The sequence below is a fragment of the Anabrus simplex genome, chromosome 9 (genome assembly GCF_040414725.1).
Source record: "Anabrus simplex isolate iqAnaSimp1 chromosome 9, ASM4041472v1, whole genome shotgun sequence".
NCBI lineage: Eukaryota > Metazoa > Arthropoda > Insecta > Orthoptera > Tettigoniidae > Anabrus > Anabrus simplex.
Window position 1 is genome coordinate 5763948 of NC_090273.1, and position 19621 is coordinate 5783568.

Genomic DNA, 19621 nt, shown 5'->3' on the forward strand with positions numbered 1-19621 from the left:
AGTGTCCAGCCTGAAGTCACCCCTTCTAATATTACAGCAGCTGTATCAAAGGTGAACTATGGAAAGTCCTAGGTGCCGAAGGTTGATGAAACTGTTCCACAAAATCCTCGCTGGATTTCCAATGCCAGAACAGTTTCATCGAAGCTTCCTTGTGGGCGATGTCCGAGAGTGTGGCATCGCGCACACAATCTGGGAGCCCGTCATAGGAGACTGCATCAAGGGTTTGATTAACATCCACTGGAACCAGCCTGGTTTCACGCCAGGTATGTCAACAAGTGACGCAATTCAGACTCTGCGGATCTTGACTTGAGAAACTCCGTAAGCTACGTAAAGACCTCCATCGCCTTCCTAGAGATATTTTCTGGACAGCACTACAACATCAAAAAGTTCCTGAGGTGTATGTGAAGATGATCCAAGATATGTCAATCTACTATGGCGAAAACCAGTGCAGGTGTTTCAGATAGTTTCCGTGTTGATGTTGGTGTATGTCAGGGGTCATCAACTACCTGACGGACCTGCCGTGGACGATATTGTTTTGGTTGGTGAGTGGTGTCAGGAGGTTGAGGCAGTCTTGGAATGATGGCGAGTACTACTAGAGGCAAATGGATTATGAATAAGTCGCAAGGAGACAGAGTACATATTCTTCAACTTTGTGCAGCTAGGGCAAGCGGGCCACACAACACCGTCTTCCTTGCTGGAGAACCACTGATGATGACCGAAAAGTTCAAATATCTAGGATCAGTCATCACAACTGATGGTGATTGTAACCGTACAAATGTATGATCCCCAATTTTTGGGTTAGGAAATTTTCGTAAAATAATTTGTAAGACTAAAGTTGTCACCGGTGGTGAGAAGTTCATAATGTGGATGGGATTATTTAATTCTTGTCATTATGCTAAAAATTTTGGGAAATCGCCATTGAAGAAACTAAGGAACTCTCAGACATTTTTGAAGAAGTCAATTAAATATATATATTTTTGTTGTTGTTGTGAATTTATGTACATTTTTTGTAAAATCGCCATTGCAAGAACTAAGATATTTGTGAAGAAGTTGATGAAACATTTGTTTTACTTCTGTTGTGAATTTAAAAACAGCAATAAGAATTTTCAGGAATCACAAGAAAGACAGTTAATTATATTTATTTAATCATTATGAGTATTAAAAAAAAAGACATTTATTTTGGTATTGGAGATCTCCAGTAGTGTGCTTGTTGTAACCCACATTTTGTATCACCCTGTATTTGCCACGTGGAGGCATCGATCACGAAATCGCTGAGTTTCGCAATCGAAACCTCTAGAATGTGTTGCTCACATACCCATATAAGGTAATGTATTTTCACTGGTTAGAATAACGACCTTTTTCATTGGCGAAAATGTTGGGTCGAATCGTAGGTAGCTTCCCTGATTGGCTGTTTGAGTGTTTCTCAATTTCCGGCCTTTGGCTCCTCGGTAGGAGGAGGGGTCTTGTGCACGTCTTTGGTTTTCATACGGCCTTATGGTCGTACGCACTTCGAGTGTGGTCCGGTCAGCAGCTCCAGTCACCTCAGGGTAAGCATGTTTCCTTTTCTTGAATTTTAAATTAACATGTAAATTTACTTGCTTTGGAGTTTACCTTAGACTCTGGTTTTTGCCATTTTGTTTTGTAATACCTTAGCTCGTCAGCTAGGCATATCCTTTGTTTTGGAGGCAATTCCCTTTTATTAACCTTCTGTGTAACGTAAAATTTAATTTTCCATCCGGGTTGCCTCCCGTAGTCCAGTATCAATTTAGGGTAAGCCTATGGAGCTATGCGTCTCTTGCTGATGCGTATTAGGAGAGGACAGCAACTCTAAAGGACTCTGCGTTAAAGATTTAAATTCCGTTGTTATTTTCTTTGTAAACTACTGGTAAAAATTTGTAAAGCTATTTTTCTATTTGCCTTGTAAGATGGTTGTAATTATGTTTATATTCCCTGTTAAATTTTCCTTGTGAATTTCAATGTCGAAGTTATGCTCACCTTCTTAAATGTAATCATAATATTTTATTGCAATTTTAATTTTCTGAAGAACCATCAACAGGAACCTCGTGGTCCGTTTCAACTTGTTTCTTTATTGATCATGTTTCCTTTTAAATTACTGTTATTATACCTTGTTAAAATTTCTTTACTGTTAGTAAACCAGACTGAAGGATAAATGCTCTCACGTCTTTTTCCTTACAACGTCACAAAAGATCAAGTCCTCTTAGGGTTTCTAGTCTGCTTTCCCACATCCTTTATCTAGTTGTCACGTTGGTAACCCTGCTTATCTTTGCTTCATGCCATCTGTATGTTTTTGAATCTTGAGTTGTTTTTATCGGTGTCTTATCGGCTGACGTATGTTCCTTCAGGTTTGTTACTTGATTATTACTTTGTTTTACATGTGCTAATTTTATGTGACCAGTCCTAAGGGGTGGGGGGGGGGTGACAAAAGTCATGGAAATCTTGTAATTTTATCCATTGCTAATGTAAAAACGTAAGATTATAAGAAGAATTTGTAGTATGGAATTTTGTACCTGTGTAACTTCAAATTTGTGTAAGAGTCTGCACATCGCATGGCAGTGTAGGTTGCTCAAGAATTGTGCAACATGGAGAACAGTGGCAGCTGAATGTGGTTTAGAAACCGGGCTTAGGCCAGGAAGTGGATGTGGACAAACGTGCAAGTTCGCCATTTGCGGATCGGCAGCTTGGTAACCAATCTGAAAGCTCCAATTTCAAACTAGGTTGCACTGACCAAGAGATGCTTGAAGAAACGGCAGCAGTAGTGTTGTTTCCTGTGGATTTTAGTAGACACTACGCCACATGGAGCGAGCCTATGTATGTTAGTGCGTGCAACGAGTTTCTCAGCTTGCTTATTATGGAGTGATGGACGAAGCATATTGTGCGTGCGTGCTACGAGTTTATTATTTTTTAATGTGCATGAGTTTGTATGAAGTTGCCGTGAAGACGATTGCTGCTGCGAAGTCTTTGCTGTACGCGTTCTTCACGGGTGCATTATTGCACAATTAGAGAGTCATGATGAGTGCATTACTCGTTTATTCACATTTTCGGTGAGCGGTTGGTGGAAGATGCTACATGGTATTGTATTGTAAAAGTATGGAATATTTCTCGCAGAGAATATGCAAACTGTGGGCAGCCTTTTATATGTGTAATTTGAAGGTAATATGTGGTGTGCAGAACTAATTACGACTTGATGTAATGGAGCCCAAGTGTTTATTACTTGCTTATTCTTGGAATAATAAACATGCTTGTTGTTATTTATTAATCCCGTAGCAGACATTTAACATTGTGGATATGTAGGGCTTAGTAGCAGTGTATAGTGAAGTGACTGGGTTTAATTTTTTTATTGTGTATGTACTGTTATGACACGTGGTAAATAGATTCCACTGTGAGGATGCCATTGTGGTAAGGTATTGAAGGTTAGGAAGGGACAGTCTTCTTGAAGCTTGGCCTTCAGAACTATGTACAGTTGTGGTATATAGTTTGTATATATGGTTTATGTATGCTTATATTAGTCTCATCATTGTTGGTTTCTGTTTTGTTTTATTTTGTTTTTTGGGAATAAATTGATGTAGTGAAACTTGTAGTAAATTTTTTATAAGTGGAGTGAGGAAAAACCTGGCAGGCTACCTAAATTTAATTTCAGGTGTAAAAAGTAACAGGTATATGTATGTTGGGTATTCAGCCCGAAGGCTGGTTTTATCCTCTGCAGCTCCGCCAACAGCTGTCATAAATAGCCTAGGCGTCACTGAAGAGGCGTGCTAGGAAAATGAGGAGAGAGGTAGTTTCCCGTTGCTTTGCCGTTGCTATTACATATCAGTCTGCCAAACCCACTGAAATGCATGCACCAACCAACCCTATGAGCGAGATTTTCACACCATTCATGACAGGGACTGGCTGCATAAGGAATGGTATTACTAGCATCACTCGTATCTCTGTCACTTTCATATTGTCAAAGTCAAGGATGAGACTGAGACAGGTCAATGAAAGTAACAAATTTGATATAGCCCATACCAAAAGACATAGTGCACTGTAAACACTACATCTCACCAGAAAAGGTAAGGTTCTAAAGCAAGTCTGGAGCCTCGTCAGCTTGATGACCGTTGACTTGGGAGAGGGAGTTGCTCGTTGCTCTGGAAAGTTAATTCTTCCTGTAATTTTTTGCAGGTGGCGCCCAATTTCATTATTTATACTTTATCCTAATGACCATTTATCTATTCAATATTTTCAATTTTGCCAATATGTTGCATAATATCGATGCAGATGTCAAGCACCGCATCAGTGTTGGTTGGAAGAAATGGTGGTCTCTTACTGGTGTTCTGTGTGATCAGCGAATGCACGTCACAGAGATGCGGACGTGGTGATGGTCAGTGGGATTCACTTTGCGTGACAAAGTGCGCAATAAACATGTGTGAGGAACCTTTAAAGTTGTACCCATCAGCGACAAGATGGAGGATAAGCAAAGCTTTTGCCATCGAAGAGCCAAGAAGAGGAAGAAGGCAACATGGAAACAAACTGCTGAGGCTGCTTTAAGGAAAAGTGAAGTGCCATTAGATCTGGTGCCATACTCTCTCCGAATCAGATGAGCCTACCCTGAGGGAGCTCGGGAGTGCCCGTTTTATGAGAGCATATATGGCCAGGAGAGAAGAAGAAGCAAACAGATGTAAACATGAGTACCTGAAAATGCGCAGCAGACTGCTGGAAGTTGCAATAAACTGGTTCACTGAATTTTTCTCAATGCTATAGTTGACTCTGGCTCAGCTCAATCTCATTGGGCTACCAGCATAACTGTACATGGTGTTACAAAAATTTGGTTAAGGTATTTGCTCTTGGCTTCAAAAATGGTGGTCACTGGTAGGAGATCAGCGTTTTACTTGGACTCTGTGCTGTGATGCCTGATGGGACAGTGAAGACAAAAGAGTGGTGTGTAATGGCAGTAACCATGTGTATGTATGTTTGTGTCGTCGTGCAATAAATAGTATTTCCTATCTTTGTGGTTAATACTAGTTCAGTGAATTAGTTCTGTAACGAAACACCAGAATGTGCTAATTTCACCAATTGAGAGCACCAATCAATGTGACTTTGTTGAGGGAGCTGGAACCACCGATGCTCTTTTCGCTACTTGCTTACTCATTGATAAGCATCAAGAGACAAAATAGTCATTCCAGCTGATGTGTCCAAATGGCACGTCTGGACGAAACTCTGCATAATGCACACGGCCTAACCACCCAAAAGTCGGTTCTATTCCTGTGATTTTAAGATCTGCGGCCGTGAAAGCCTTTTTTGATGTAAAATAGTCATTGCTCATTGCCTTCCTTATTTTGAAAAAGCTACCGACTGTGTGCCACACACTTCGTGACCATGATGTACCAGAGATGTTAATCAACTATTATACACAACAATACAAGTTGTGTACGTTGTGCTGGCTGTGCCTAGCAGGGTTCCACATTTTCCTCACTGTTCTTTGTTCTTGTGTTGGACAGAATGACACGAGACCTGCAAAGGAACTCTCTCAGGTGGTGGTGATGATTATTGTTTTAAGAGGAAGTAACAACTAGGCAACCATACACTATATAACACTAATCAGAGGGAAAAAATGGAACGGATCTGACACATCAAAAAATGAAGGTATCGGCCAAAGGAAGACAAGGGCTACGAAAGGCATGAAAATTAAAGACTCCCTAGCCCTCGCAAATCTAATAGCGTCAGGGTCAGAAAAGAGCAAAAGTTGACCAAGAGAGGTCGGATAGGATAGATGAAGGCGAGGAGCCTGGCGCAAATGAGCAGAAGGAACTCTCTCATATGCAGATTCTACCAGGAGAGCACTGCAGCACCAAGCATCAAGACTAAATAAAAAGAAACTATTCCAAGCAATGGTTCTATCCACGTTAACAGAGTGGCCTCAAAGACAAAAAAGCACCCCATGTATCGGAATGATCGCAGGATCGGTGATAAAGTGTGTGGAAGAATAAGGGCTACACTGAGGAAGTTACAGGTGTTCTCTGCCAATACATCAGGTCCTAAACATACCACATGGTAGTAAGACATGTTGAATACCAACCATCTGACAAATCCATGAAATGCCAATTACATCGCATGCGGATGTGAATGCCTCCTCAATCATGTTCGCCAGCAAATGTGCATCACACCCATCACTGAAAAATCACGAGAACAACGCCTCCAAATGTTTGGCCATGTGCTGCGTGCTCACCATCTTGAAATTGACATCCAAAACAGCATTAGCATAAATGAAACTTATAGATTATGACAGCATTAGAATGATGTCAAGACTGCAAAGGTAAGACCAAACGTTTCCCAGGATCATGCAAAATGGTGTACTATGATCAAGACAGCGAAACTTGCTATGGCGGGAAAAGGCTAGGAAGAAGGGGAGACGTATGTAAACATTATGAACTACTGAGCACGATGGATTTCATGCGACTATGACCCGAGGAAATACATTTGTTTCTGGAAGATGCGGCGCATGTTGGGGACACTTTGAAAGGTGGCAAGACGCCTCACATACCGTGGGCAGGCATTTGTTTCTCGAAGATGTGGCGCATGTTGGAGACACTTTGAAAGGTGGCAAGATGCCTCTGACACTGTGTGCAGGCATTTGTTTCTCGAAGATGTGGCGCATTTTATGATCATGATTATTATCATTATTATTTTACAATTATTATTAATATTATTACTTGTATGTATGGCTGTGAAGTGTTACATTCAGTTGGTATTGGTATTATTATTATTATTATTATTATTATTATTATTATTATTATTTATGTAGTCGAATGATCGTACTGTGTGTGAGGTTATGTCATGAAACATGTGCTGTACATGAACATTTATATCAGTTCAATTAATGAAAATACCTGCAAATTAATATTATAATTCATTCTTACCTGTATATATAATTTTTAATCCATAATTGTGAAACACACTGTAATTTCCAGAATGGTAATAAGTAGATGAGAATGATGGAGAGTATTCTGTACATTATAATCTATGTATTAGGCACTCTAGAATTTTCACGAAGGTAGTTTTTTTTAAATGTATCATTCTGGAAGCCTGGGCAGGACATATATAAGGAGACGATCTTGACGGTGACAAAAGAGTCATTGGTTAGAGAGTTACTGGTTACAACAAGTTGTTGTTTATGTTGTAGCAAGGTTATACTTGTGACTACGTGTTGTGACTTGCTTTTAAGCAGTGAACTGTTTCAACCAAAGAGAATGGGTTTCAACTGTGTGTTACAGTTACAATCTCCATGTGCATCAATGGGCAATTTTTTAAAAATGGCGGCTTTGCTATGTGAGCGTTTTGTTTGTGACAGCAGTGATTAAGGTTATGTGTGTGTTTAATTTGTAAATAGACATGAATAAAATAACTGTTAATGTGGCAGATGTTGAGGACACTTTGCAAGGTGCTAAGAGTAGGCCTCAGCTACCATGTGCAGGCATTTGTTTCTGGAAGATGCAGGGCATGTTGGGTACACTTTGAAAGGTTGTAGGAGTAGGCCTCAGCTACCACGTGCATGCATTTGTTTCTGGAATGTGGTGGTGCATGTTGGGGACACTTGCAAGATAGTAAGATGCCTCAGCTACCACGGGCATGCATTTGTTTCTCAAAGATGTGGCGCATGTCAGGGACACTTTGAAAGGTGATAAGAGTAGACCTCGGCTACCACGTGCAGGCATTTGTTTCTGGAAGATGTGGCGCATGTTGGGGACACTTTGAAAGGTGATAAGATGCCTCGGCTACAGTGGGCAGGCATTTGTTTCTGGAAGATGTAGAGCATGTTGGGGACACTTTGAAAGGTGGTAGGAGTAGGCCTCGGCTACCATGTGCAGGCATTTGTTTTCGAAGATGTGGCGCTTGTTGAGAACACTTTGAAAGGTGGTAAGACATCTCGGCTACCACGTGCAGGCATTTGTTTCTGAAAGATGTGCTGCATGTTGGGGACACTTTGAAAGATGGCAAGATGGCTTGGCTACAATGTGCAGGCATTTGTTTCTCGAAGATGTGGCGCACGTCGGGAACACTTTGAAAGGTGGTAAGAGTAGGCCTTGGCTGCGATGTGCAGGCATTTTCATTTGATACCATGTAGGCTGTGTGCCTATCAATTTTGATGTTCTGTTTTCCTCTACCAGACAGCAGAGTAAACTGGATCTCTACTGGAACATCTACGGCTGACATCGTATGACGTGGACTGTTTTCTGCCTGACCTTGCGATCCTGATGAGGAAGTGCGGTCACATGGTCTGACACCAAGTTTGTGACACGTATATTTAATATTAATTTGACTCTAGAATCCCCAGAGCTATAATACTTTGAACTTCTGGTGAGAGAGATAATTTTGACGAATGCTGTATAGTAAAGTAACAGATTTTGAAGGCACCTTACATTAAGCAATAAAATCCAATTTGGGAAATAAGATGTTTATTATACTTTGAAAGAAAATCTGAACTCAATGTTATATTTTTCAGTCTGCCTCATTGTATGGTACTTTTGAAAGCACTTATAATGGAGTCCAGGGCTCCTCAGAGGGTCTCTGAACAAACAGTACAATTCTTGTTGGCTCAGGCATCAATGATGTGAGGCTTCCTGCCAAGAGAATCACAATTACGTACCTAGTCGTAAATATAGTCGGTACGTATGTCAATCCATAGATGATTTGTTTTCATGAATAACACTTCTAAAACAAAACAAATGAGTCACTGTCGAGCAGTATAAAAAGAAAATTTTTGCTACATACAAGATAAAGCAGGTCTGTGATTTTCTTGCAAATGCACAAAAATCTAACCCTAAGAGTACATGGACTGCAGATCAGAATGAGTGCGCAGAAACCACGAAGATACTGTACTCACCGTGCTTCATGTGAGGCGACGGGATGGCGCGCAGACAACTTACGGCTGCTTCAAGAGCTTCCAGTTTGTCAGGGGTTTGGTGCCAATTGAACATGAACTCCCAGCACAGGTTACCTAGCAGGACACTACAAGACAGACTGTACGGGAAGTGGTGCTTCAGGATGGCCAACAGATCTGAAAAGAATTCGGGTTTCAATGCTAAGACGTACAAGCACTTACCATCAAGAGCGTCCTGCAGCCCATAACGAGAAACGAGGTTTCAGGACGCCCCAGAGGAATGTTCACCAGAAAGTACCAAATAACATTTGTACAACAATAGATAGAGATAATAAGGATATCTGCTTTTGTGCTCTCTCGAAACTACAATTTTATATATTATTCAAACAAATAAAATGTTAACAATATTACAAGTCTGAGTACAATATCATTAATATTTACCACTGTTCCATTGCAGATATTGAAAAAAGGATTCACAGTGATGTGGTATTATGTATTCAGTAGTGGTGGCATCCTGTAATTTATCATTTTGACAGGCACAAAATCCTCAGAAACAGAAAGATAAATCCTCAATATTGGCCAAGCCAAAACAGCTGACCCCACAGTCATTTGAATTTACATTAACAAAGATGAATGCAAACATTCACACAGTTATAAAACACAGATCAAGAGACGTGTTATCAAACACTGGGCTAAATACCATACACGAATGCTCTTAGCTGACACCCCAACAAGTGTCCTGCTGGACCTGGCTGGGTGTGTTAGTTTCATGTTTTACTGGTGATGGATTGTACATGAACTTCAACTCTCTCTCTCTCTCTCTCTCTCACACACACAAAGGATGCATTTCGCATGATTAATGAATTTAGTAAACTCAAGAAATAGCACAACACATGGAAGTACAGCTCTGGCGCTGTCCATCCGAACTGTGAGACAACAATACTAGAGCACAGTTGTCAAGTCAAAAGTGAGTAACAGAAAACACATCAATCACAGATAAAATGATCGTGAATTAGTAGCTGTTGTGAACTGCCATAACTTCTGTTGTCACTCACACATGGATACAGATAACACTGAAGAGTATCACCCAAATACTTGAGCGAGAGGAATGTTTAAGCTGTTTGCACCAATATCATTGTTACAATCAGACAGAAAAAACACACATATTTATTTAATTTTAATTTTTTAGCCAACATTGGACTACTTAGTCAGGTTTAAGGAGGTTTTTCTTCTTTTTGTCAGCCCAATACTGTTTCATCCTTTCTGAACGTAATTTTTTTTTCTGCTTCTGAAATCACCCTTTCTATTCTCTGCTTGTTGATTTTTGTCTGTAGTCTAGTGTGTTTATTTTTCAATATTTTGAGTGTATTGGTTTTGTATTTTAAATCTTCTATTGTAATATGCAACTCTCTCACGTCTTCTTTAAGTTCTGTGATCCATCTAATATTTTCTTACGTTTACTCTTCCATAATTTTTCTATTATTTTTCTCTTGATTCTATTTTCTGGTGACTGTATTAGATGGCCTAAGAATAATATTCATTTCTTTTTCATTGTGCTGGTCACAGGTTCTATTTCTTTACAAACTGTCTCATTGGAAGCTAGTCTCCAGACTCCATTTACTTGATAATTTTTATTTAAACAGGAGGTCCTCACTATTCTCCTTTCTAACTCAAGAACTCTATCTATTGCAACTGCGTTTGTTGTTTTGAGTAATGTTTCACTTGCATATGTAATTTGTGGCTGGGTGACTGTTTTGTAGTGTTTCAATTTGGTTGCTATTGAGAGACACTTTTTATTATATGTATTCTTGGTAACATGCTGTGCTGTAACCAGTTTATCTATTCTATTTTGCCATGCTGGTTTTTCATTCAGGTTATATGTGATTATTTCACTTAAATATTTAAATTTTTCTATAATTTTTATTTCTTGGTCTCCCAGCTTAATTTTTGTTTGCAAGCATAAGTTAAGGTAGCATAATTTCTGTTTTTTCAAATGAAATTTTCATACCAATATTTTAAGCTATTTCCTGTAAAGATTTTATTTGTTGTTTTGTTTCTGGAATATCATTGGCCAGAAGAGCTTGATCATCAGCAAATCCTAGACAGTTCAAATGTATGTTATCCTTCTACGTTCCAATTTTTATATTTTTCGAGTTGTTCTTGTACCATTCTCTTTTAACGTTAAAAAGAAGAGGTGACAACCTGTCACCCTGTCTTAAACCAGTTGTTACTAAGAATGGGTCAGAAAGTTCTCCTCTGAACTTAATTTTAGAAATTGTATTAGTTAGAGTAAGTTCAATCAATTTGATTAGCTTTGGGTGAAGTCCGAAATGTCTTAAAATTTTTAATAATGATGGTCCGTGGATGGAATCATAAGCTTTCTTGAAATCTATAAATGTTATTGATAGGGGCTTGTTTTGTTTTCTGTAATATGCCATGACTAGCTTCAAGGTTATTATTTCTTCAGAGCAGCTTCTCCAAGGTCTGAAGCCTCCCTGGAAAACACGCATATTTAAATAAAAATTCCCCTTTATCTTCAGCATTTGTCCGTCCTCTTCTGTCCTGGGTGAAGACTGATCTTTGTGAAAGGTATCGGCCCATTGCTGTTTAGGTCGTCCCTTTGGTCTAATGTGTAACCAGTCTTTTTAATAGCATCAGTCTCTGTCCTCAGTACATGTCCAAACCACTGTAAATAACTCTTGTGCATTTTATCTTGAATCCTTGCCCGATAGTTTCATGGCAACAGCTGTCCCTCTCCACAATGCCCAGTCGACGTTCTGCCTCAGTTATAGTCGGCCACAACTATACAGTGCAACAGGTCACATGATAATATGATAAATTTGTAATATGAGATTATCTTTCACCCTCTGGTCACAAGTGATGCCGGTCACTGCTTGCTGTTATCTTTACGACAAGTCAGCCATCAACCACAATGATATTTGAATCCTGTCACCCGTGGCAGGTCCTCACAGTCTACCTGAATGGTTCAGATTATTTAAGAATGTGAAGTCATAAGCTATATTCAGTCTTCTTTTTGGTTGCACCAGCCAATCGGTCCATTTTTGGAATTGGCGTTGCCGATCAACCTGGGTCTCAGAGGCCTGTCTGCGTGGAGAAGCATCCATGGTAAAGGACAGTGCAAGTCCGGCCCCGCAGTGTAGGGGGCAACGCGTCCGCCTGTCACCCGGCCGGGGTTTTTAATTGTAATGATTAATATCCTTGGCCTGGGGACTGGGTGTTTGTGACATCCTTAATCTTCCTTTCCTCACACACAAAATTCTACACTCCTGCCATTCCAATTACATGCAGGTTCATACAATATGGTGCAGTAGGGGCAAAAGAGCCACATGGATCAACGCCCCGAACAAATAGCATTAAAAAAAAAGGACAGAAAGGACAGTGCAGTTCTCCTGTTACAGTGTCCACTAGAATGAACAGGAGCGGTGACAATGCCGAACCTTGGCGAACACTGGCAGGCTCCTACAGTGGCCTTCCACATAAAACAGCTGCACCCAGTCAACAAGGTATTCTCATATGCCTTGTTCTCACAGTGCTTGTTCTGCAGTTCACAACCAAAGGCCTTGTCAAGGTACAGGGAAGCAAGATGGATTGGCTTGTTCTTCAACCAAGAGCCAAGCAGCGTGGAATGCACTGGTTGTCAAGGGTCATAAATTTCATTTTTGATTGATCCGTATTTAACTGAGATTACACCCTTCAGCCCCGCCTTAAAGTAACTAGTACTCCCTTCCTATGCCACACCAACCCGCTTGTCCCCGCCCCCTCCCGCACAACTCCATTCCTCACACACATTTTCATACACCAGTTGCACACTGCTAGCTATGCCACGCAAGGTGAGTATCCTTCACTTATTTTTTCAAGCTCTGCATTAATTCTGGCTTTGTCTTATTTCAATGGATCCTAACCATTCCGCAATGGACCAAGACTCCCATCTGTTCAAACCACCACGTGCAGCGTTTATTTACAATCTTAGAAGATATTTAACTGACATGTTTGTATTGCGTTACTTAATCCTCGCAAGCCATATCAACGTCATTGAGACTTTAATGGAAGACATATCAGTACTTTCTGTACTAAGAGATAAATTCAACCCAATGACACACGTCCACTAGCTTAAGCAGTGTAAAATTGAGCCACAACATAGATTGGAATTTACTAGAGAGAATTACTTGTATACTATTTGTACTTCGACATTTTAGCATAATTCATTGTAATTACTTTAGGTACTTTTTATCCTAATGTGTCTATTTATTGTACATAACATTTTAACATCTGTAACATACCCAGAACCATAGCACTTGGTCCAATTCAACTACTCATCACGGCATGTATTACTGTTGTTCATATAATACATATCATTAGTTTTATAGAGTATGTATTGTTTTAGGATATTTTGACTAAAAAATGTGTTATTCGATTATGGTGATGATGACCCCGAGTAGGGTCGAAACTGGTTCCAAGCGACTTAATGTAATGTAAATATATGCACTGCAAAAAGAATGTATTGAATAGGTGGAAAATTTTTATAAGAATAAATGCGTTGGCTGTTTCTTAACAAATCCAGTTTTGTTTGTGGAAGCTCGACGATCTCACTAATCCTTCTATCAAGACCACGCATGAAGACCTTCATTGCAAAGACAGATCAGGCATTAGTTAGCACATTCAGCAGGGCTCCTCTTCTTTTTTGAAGATGGGTACAGTAACCCTCATTGATGATATTCATGGTTAAAGAGTCGTGCTAACTGTTGAGTGTGGGAAGATCGTCCCAGCCAGGGGCTTTTCCAGACAATTTCTTTGAAAGCAATCTTGACATATTCAATACTGATGTCTTCCACCATGGCAGTGACTGGGATTTGTGGATGGGAAAATTCCTCAGTTGAAAGATCTTGAAGTAGTTCTCCCAGTACTCTGTTGTCTTCTTTCAATAAGTTCCTGTGTCATTCATTGTTGATGCCATAGAAGCGCTGGATGTCTTCTGTGTTATGATACCTCGATTTGGTATGTCGATATCATTCCGTCGTGTCAAGTTTTGCATAAAGGTCTGCAAAATGCATACAGTTTTGTACCTATGATCTTGTTGTAGACATTCTTACGAGACGGTGTCACGATAAAGCATTTCCAACGTCATCAATCTACAGTGCTTGCTGTTTCTAGAGGAGCCTCCTTCAATTTGATGCAGGTTTCTTAATGGGTGGCAATGTTAACTGTGCAACAGCACGAATCTCACTCTTCTTGTATGCCATCAATTGATTCTTGCTGGTCCCGTTCGAAGGGCGTGTTCACAATTTAGTGATCTGATGACTGGTCAGTGTTGTGTCACATATGGCACATTTGTGCCTAATGTGATTTATGAACAAACATATAAACAAGTAAAAAAAATAAAAAATTACTACACAAACATACTTTAATAATTCCCTCAATGGTTCAATGAGCTCAGTTTTTGGTTGCTTGACTGATTGAAAATTAAAGCTGGGAAATGGAACATGTCTTAACGTATGGATCAAACGATGATGATAATGATGTTTGAGTCCTGCATCTCTGCATGCCACTCCTTCGCGTTCCAGGTTGGAGATATAATGGTGAATGACGATCAGTGCAGCTGCTGTTCTTGTACATCATCGTTCTCCCAGTAATTAGCTCGCAGTCAAGTGTTACATTGGCAATCACTTCCCTTATGTTTTTTTATGTGTGTTCATTTGACTGGTTTACATTTTTTTTCAGCAACTTCGCACTACTCCAGTTGTATTCACAGTGGGTTGGGGGACACCTTGTAACAGTATGCCTGCAGATTTTAAAAGCTTGTCCACAGCAGCAAATGTTGGAGTTGATTTCTTATTGTCTGGCATGTGATGGAAAATGTGTGTTAATCTGAGATGGCCACATCTTCATTTTCTCTGTTCTGCTGATGGAAGTGCTGGCTGTGATGACACTAACAGCAGCCTGAGGAATGTTCGCCATTAGCTGCATCCCATCATGATAGTCTACTGACTTGAACATTAAGAGTGAAGAAAACAGTCACTGGTGCACTATAATGGTATGTGCTGGGTAGATATGTTTCATTAAGAAATAATAATAAGAACTTTATTGGCCACATTGGACCACTTGAGTCTTCCATGTACACTTTTTGTTTCAAGGTTATGCTGTTTGATTCTTCTTATCTGCTCAGTACTTCTTCATTCGTTCTGATCGCAGTGTTTTTAATTTGTCTGAAATCTCTACAGACCTTCTGTGCATCATTACATTTGAAAATTTGTGATTCTTATTCTCTGCATCTGTAATTTTGACTCCAAATGTTTTGAGTTCCTCTTGAATTTCTTTGATCCAATGCCTCCTGTCTTCTTTCCCAGATTTCTCATCACTAGTTGTCGTAAAATCCTGTTTTCTGGTAATCATACGATGTGAAAGAAATAAGAGATTCTTTTCTTCTTCATCGTGCTGGTAACTGGGTCAATCTCTCAATAGACAGTTTCATTGGGGACGATTCTCCAGACTCCTTCAACCTTCTACTTTTTATTTATACAAGTTCTGATGATTCTTCTTTCAGTTTTGAGGAGCTGTTCAGTTCTTTCATTCTTAATTTGGAACAAGGTTTTACAAGCAGACGTGACTTCGGGCAACGTTACAGTTTTGTAGTATTGGATCTTAGTGACTACTGACAAGCATTTTTTGTTACAAGTTGACCAGGTTAGAAATTGTGTTGTTTCTTTTTTCATTTTGTTGGTTCTATTTATCCATGTTGCTTTCTCACTTTGACACAAGAGTGATAAACTGATACAACTGAAAATAATATTCTCTCACCCATGGGTAAATAAAGCAAGTATCGAGCTCGTATTATTATTATTATTATTATTATTATTATTATTATTATTATTATTATTATTATTATTATTATTATTATTATTATTATTTTACACTCAATTTTATGAATTGGAGACTGATCACAATCCGTTCAGTAACAAGGAGAATAGTTGAACGTCTTCGTGAACATGTTGTCTTAAACCCCAGTCAATGAGGATTTACTAACTCCTCTGGAACGCATGACAACACTGCGATACTCGACTCTGTTCTCTGTGAAGCCAAAAACAAACAAGTCAATCTAACTGCCATATACTTATACAGAAAGACTTCGACAACGTTGGTCATGCTAGTTTATCAATCAATCAATCAATCAATCAATCAATCAATCAATCAATCAATCAATCAATCAATCAATCAATCAATCAATCAATACTGATCTGCATTTAGGGCAGTCCCCCAGGTGGCAGATTCCCTATCTGTTGCTTTCCTAGCCTTTTCCTAAATGATTTCAAAGAAATTGGAAATTTATTGAACATCTCCCTTGGTAAGTTATTCCAATCCCTAACTCCCCTTCCTATAAATGAATATTTGCCCCAATTTGTCCTCTTGAATTCCAACTTTATCTTCATATTGTGATCTTTCCTACTTTTATAAACGCCACTCAAACTTATTCGTCTACTAATGTCATTCCATGCCATCTCTCCGCTGACAGCTCAGAACATACCACTTATTACAAGTTGTCCATTTCATGACCGGCATTAATAAAGTATCGATTAGGTGGTTATTTATACTTACTTCTTGACATACCACTTAGTCGAGCAGCTCTTCTTCTTTCTCTCAATTCTTCCCAACCCAAACATTGCAACATTTTTGTACCGCTGCTCTTTTGTAGGAAATCACCCAGAACAAATCGAGCTGCTTTTCTTTGGATTTTTTCCAGTTCTTGAATCAGGTAATCCTGGTGAGGGTCACATACACTGGAACCATACTCTAGTTGGGGTCTTAAATGAGACACTAAAGTCGTTACCAATTCCAATCAAATTTACGAATTTAATCATGAATCTGCAGACATGGAATGTCACACAAATTCAGACGCAGGGAAGTAAAACAAGACATCTCTTGATAAGCAGGGGAGTTATGCAAGGTTCTCCTCTGTCGCCAATCCTGTTTAATCTCGCCATTGATCATATTCTGGATGACCTTAGCGAAACATCGATATCTACCCAATATGGCTTTCAGTTAAGTCCAGATCGTGAAGCTCTAACAGTATTAAGTTTTGCTGATGAAGAAGTTATTGTTGGAAAAGATTCTGAATCAGCTTTAGTACTTGCTCATGCAGCCATACATCAACTACAAGAAATTGGACTTAGCATCAATATTGGAAAATGTAAAGGAATATACATCAAACATGGTCACCTATCAGAAGAAAAACTATTCACGCCAATGAAAAACAGATACCATGTCTGAAGAAAGGAGAATCTATTAAGTATTTGGGTGTAAATTTCTCCAATGAAATTACTTTCCAGTCCGTCGAGGTCCTAAATAAGCTCAAAAACACCCTAGAGCTCCTCATTTCTTCACTGCTTTTGCATTCCAATCAAAACTTTGTAATCATAAACACTTCAATCTGTCCCAGTTTGGTACATAAATTTTAGACAGTACCACCACAAAAGATTCCAGTCAAATTTATAAATGACGCTGATATTATGGTTAGGGGAGCATTAAAGGAAATTTTGCAACTTCCCACGCATGTCTCGAATGATATGATATATACGCTGAAATGAAATTTAAAGGTCTGGGTTTATTCTGTGTATATTGGGAAATATATCTGTAACATATTAATGCATGCAAAATTTTGAAACCTTCCAATAATATTTTTTTTACACCCAAGAAATGTCAAGAAATGAGCACAAGCCTCGCCACATTGAATGTAGCAGAAATAGAATCTATTCGAGACAAAAGGTATGGTTTTGTAGATACAAAGAAAGTTTGAGTGGAATTGAGAAGAAGAGCTTTTGATAACTGGAGCAAGAAAGAGCATAAAGGCAAAGGTGTAGTCCTGTTTAAACAGTATACTCCAGCGAATACATGGATTCGTGATCATAAAGGATAGTCTTGCAGTGAATGGCGTGATGCAATAAAAATGAACGCCAATGTCTCTGCTGTGCGTACTGTACCTGGCAGATCCCAGGGCAACAGCCTCTGTCGGTGTTGCCACAGAGAGTTCGAAACTCTTTCACATGCCTTGGGAGCCTGTCCACGTGGTGAATTACTACGCACCTCACGCCATAATGCAGCCAGATCAATGATAGCTAACACTCTTAGAGGACAAGGTTATAATGTCTATGAAGAAGTACATGGTCTCTCCAACAGAGGATGCAACCGACGCATTGACATTATTGCTTTTAAGCCATCCTGTTCTGAAGGTTCCATCATTGATCCAACAATTAGATTTGAGACCAACGAAAACCAGCCAGAAGAGATCGATACAGGAAAAAGAAGAATTTTATGAAGAAACGGTGGACTTCTTTAAGCGAAAATATAAGGTCTCACCCATCTCTGTAATCGGCTTGATATTAGGTGCTCGAGGAACCGTACCTACATTTTTCATCAACTTCTGTAATACCTTTGGGCTGAATAGAGATTTCATCTATGACATCGCGATTACCACACTCAAGAATTCGATCATGATCTTCAAGAACCATGCTTGCGGACCTCAAAAGTTTGACATGCCTCACTCAATTGCCTACACTTAACATCCATACGATCACATTATCTACTGTATCCAAATCCATTATGGTTGTTAAGGTACTCTTTGTCTTTGGGCAACCTGCAGCTGTTGCAGGAAGATTGTATAATAAATAAATACTTGTAATATATGGCTATGAAATGTTTATATCCATTTAGTATTATTATTTACGTAGTTGAATGATCGCAGTGTTTGTGAGGTTATGTCATGTAACATGTACTGTATATATATTTATGTGAGTTCAATTAATGTAAGAACCTGCATATAATTTATTATTACCTGTATATGTGATTTGTAATCCGCTACAGAATTGTGTAATACACTGTACAACAGAATAGCACTAGATCAGACGAGATGATGGTAGAATATTCTAACCATGTTGTTAGGCACTCCAGAATTTACGAGAAGGTATTTTTGTAACGTATCTTTCTAGAAGCCTGGCCAGGCACCTATATAGAGAGGTGGTCTTGATGGTAGAGACGAGTTATTGGTTATTAAGGGTCATGGTTTAACAGGAGTTGTTCTGATCAGGCGTGCGTCGTGCTAACGCATGTTTGAAGAATGTGAATTAGTTTAGTAAAGTTGGTAGTCGATATGCAGTGGTTGCAGTCTCCATGTTGAAGTGATAGGCAGTTGTTAAAATAGTGGCTTGTTGATGTTCTCGGAGTGAAGTGCTTTGTTTGTGATGCAGTGATTAAGATTGTGTGTATTTAATTTGTAAATAATTGTAAATAAATCCATGTACGCAAGTTGACAGCATTTTTTGTGCGTCATTGTGGTTACATTAACTGGTGACCGTGATAGGACGTAAAAATTTACGAGTAATATGAGTGTAAGTGCAAAATGATCAAAATGAATGTGTTACTAAAAAATATGTCGGTGAAACAGCTCAAAGACGAACTCACCAAGAGAAATCTCCCGACGAACGGGAAGAAAAAATTGCTCCAGGCGCGATTACGGGAAGATCTCGCTGAAAAAGGAGAAGATCCCGAAAAGTTCTTCATCAAAGTCGACAAAAATTCCGACGAAACATTGGAAGATAAGGTAAATATGACCAAAATGTTTTCCCAATTAACGAACATGATACAGACACTCAATTTCACCTTAACAGACAAAATTTCAGACGTAAATGACAAACTTTCTGATAAAATTTCTCAAGCTAACTCAGTTTTAACTGGACA

The 19621-nt window shown here is 39.2% G+C and overlaps 1 protein-coding gene across 2 annotated transcripts in view; it reads right to left on the reverse strand.

The window, feature by feature from the left end:
* Positions 1 to 19621, reverse strand: part of Rab3-GAP (Rab3 GTPase activating protein) — a 461679-nt gene that overhangs the window by 87211 nt on the left and 354847 nt on the right. For both annotated transcript variants that reach the window (XM_067153758.2, XM_067153757.2), the window contains one exon: positions 8879 to 9052. In XM_067153758.2, coding sequence (XP_067009859.2) covers positions 8879 to 9052 — 174 coding nt within the window. The remainder of the gene's footprint in view (positions 1 to 8878; positions 9053 to 19621) is intronic.